At 48.7% G+C, this 2,431-nt stretch overlaps 1 protein-coding gene across 1 annotated transcript; it reads right to left on the bottom strand.

Moving 5' to 3' along the window:
• Positions 1–436: 436 nt before the first annotated feature.
• On the bottom strand, positions 437–1,808 carry LOC123412432 (ethylene-responsive transcription factor ABI4-like). The gene has a single exon (XM_045105383.1). The coding sequence runs from the start codon at positions 1,657–1,659 to the stop codon at positions 895–897; it is 765 nt and encodes a 254-aa protein (XP_044961318.1). The 5' UTR covers positions 1,660–1,808; the 3' UTR covers positions 437–894.
• Positions 1,809–2,431: the final 623 nt, after the last annotated feature.

Below are 2,431 nucleotides of genomic sequence, written 5' to 3' on the forward strand. Positions count from 1 at the left end.
TTAAATGTCACATTAGTTTATAGAACAGAAAATCATCATAGCTGTATTATAAATTATCTAAATGTTCACTCCTTTCAGTTTGTATGTTGTTCATATTGAAATATCCAAAACATCTTATAATTATGTAGTTCACATTGAAATATTAAAAATATCTTATAATTGTGAACGGAGAGAGTAAATACTAATAGAGATGCTCCGTTCAGATTTTGCGTTTGGGTAATTCTCACATGTCAGAAATGTGTATAAACCTCAACCACGCAAAACGGCACATTGTGAAATTACTGCCCAGTAAGTGTATAGCTGCAGTTGAAAAGGATTAGGGAAGTACATAAGCTAAAGTAAATAAAAATCAACATATATATGACGAATTACCTCTTTTCAGACATTAAATTAGATCAATCAGAAGTGAAAAACAGAGGAAATTTGGACTGAAAGTTTTAAAGTACTTCTGCAAAATGTGTGTATATATATATATGCATGCAAGAATATCTTCCAGAGGTTATGCTCCTTTTGTAAAAGCATTTTAAATGGGGGACTAGTATATGTACAAATAGATAAAGAAATAACAATGTGATATATATTAAGATAATTCAGTTATCATGCATCCACTTATAGATGCAAAAGGCTGAACTGAAATCAAATCTGAAGTCGCTGCGAAGTCCGCCCAACACCACGATATTGCCCCAAAGCCAAACTCCAACAAAAAATACAAAAATATATATCTAATTAAGATAGCTTGATGAATTAGCAATAAGGAAAAAACAAATCGGAAACCCTAGTAAGGCTATCTACCTTTCCTTGCGTTGCAACTCACATGCATGCCGCTTGCCGCATGCGTCGATCCGCCATAGTCACTCATGCATGTCAGGAGCTCTGATCTATGTGGATTGTTCATCACTTGGGGAAGATGTCGAACAAGGTATCAGGTTCGTTCCACAGCAGCGCCGCCTCGTAGTCCTCCTCCTCGGCGGCAAGGTACCATTCGGGGGTTACCTCAGCCTCTGCCGCCCCCGCTGGCGCTCCATCATGGGCGTCGACCGTAGATGACGAAGCCACTGGCAACGAAGAAGTCGTCTCGTGCGGCGGCGCCACCGTGGTGGTCACCGTGGACGCGGTGGCTGTGCTCGCGTAGTACAGAGGCGTCGACGTCGACGGTGGCGTCACGCGGAGCGGCAGGAAGCGGTACTGGTGTTGATGGTGGTGTTGGAAGACCGCCCCGCCGCCGCCTGAGTGCTGCGGCGGGCGCGGCAAGAGCGGCCGGAGCGGCGGGGGCGCGGAGGAGCTCGAGGAAGAGGCCGAGGACCCCAAGGGCCGGGGGTGGGAGTCCGCCCCGGGAGCCAGGGGAGGCGGCGCGGTGAGGTTGAGGTGGGCACGCGGGCCATAGAGGAGCAGCGCCGCGCGGTCGTACGCGCGCGCGGCGTCCTCGGCAGTGGCAAAGGTGCCGAGCCACTTACGCGAGCGCTTGCGGGGCTCCCGGATCTCGGCCACCCACTTGCCCCAGCTCCGCTGCCGCACGCCACGGTACCTGAACTTGGCGTTCTCCGGCCCGCCCTTGCCCGCCGCCTTCCCCTTCCGGCCGCCGCTGCTCCCGACCTCGCTGCTGCTTGTTGCCTCGGTAGTGGTAGTGGTAAGTACTGCTGGGTTGGGTTTGTGTTCCATGGGGTGACGGCAGTGGTGTAGGTATAAAGATAGAGGGAGGGACCGAGCGCTCGCGTGCGCTGGGGGACGGAGAGGGATGGGGAAGAGAGAGGGATGCCTAGCTCGCTGTGCGTTTGGGAGACCGATGAAGAGAGAGAGAGAGGGGTGGGGATGGGGTGGCCGAGGAGGATGTGCTTGGTGGAGAGGGGCGGTGGTCAAATATAAAGGGCGAGAGAGAGAGAGAGAGGGAGAGAGTACACAGTGCAGTACAGAGAGAAGGGAACGGGCATGCATGCAATGCAGTGAAAGGTCATGCTCTCATGCAGGTATGAGTTGACGCGATAGAGAGGGTATCGCACCGCTGGGTTTATTCGTTTTGGTTTCTTGGCAATGTGGCTACGTTTTCTGCTTGTTTTAACCATCGGTCACGTCACTCACAGAAACGGGCATAGGTATGGGTTTCGATTTGAACCCTTCGGTTTCGTCCCACTTCATAAATAAACTCTGATCGAAGAAAGATAATCTTTTAAATTTTATTTTTTACAACATCTCGAAAATAGGATACCGATTTAGAAAATTTCAGTTTTTTTTTAGAACTTCGTGTAGCTTTATTAATGCACAAAGTTTATAGGAATAAACAAAGAGATCACAAGGGATGCCTAACCAGACATGGCGGCTAACCCCTAGTCTAAGGACATGCTTCACTAAGGCCCTGTTTGAAACAACTAAGATTATATAATTCAGTTTTTATAATCTATTCTGTCTTCAAACATGACAGATTATGGTGTAGATT

This window comes from Hordeum vulgare, chromosome 1H (assembly GCF_904849725.1).
Source record: "Hordeum vulgare subsp. vulgare chromosome 1H, MorexV3_pseudomolecules_assembly, whole genome shotgun sequence".
In the NCBI taxonomy this organism is placed as follows: Eukaryota; Viridiplantae; Streptophyta; class Magnoliopsida; order Poales; family Poaceae; genus Hordeum; species Hordeum vulgare.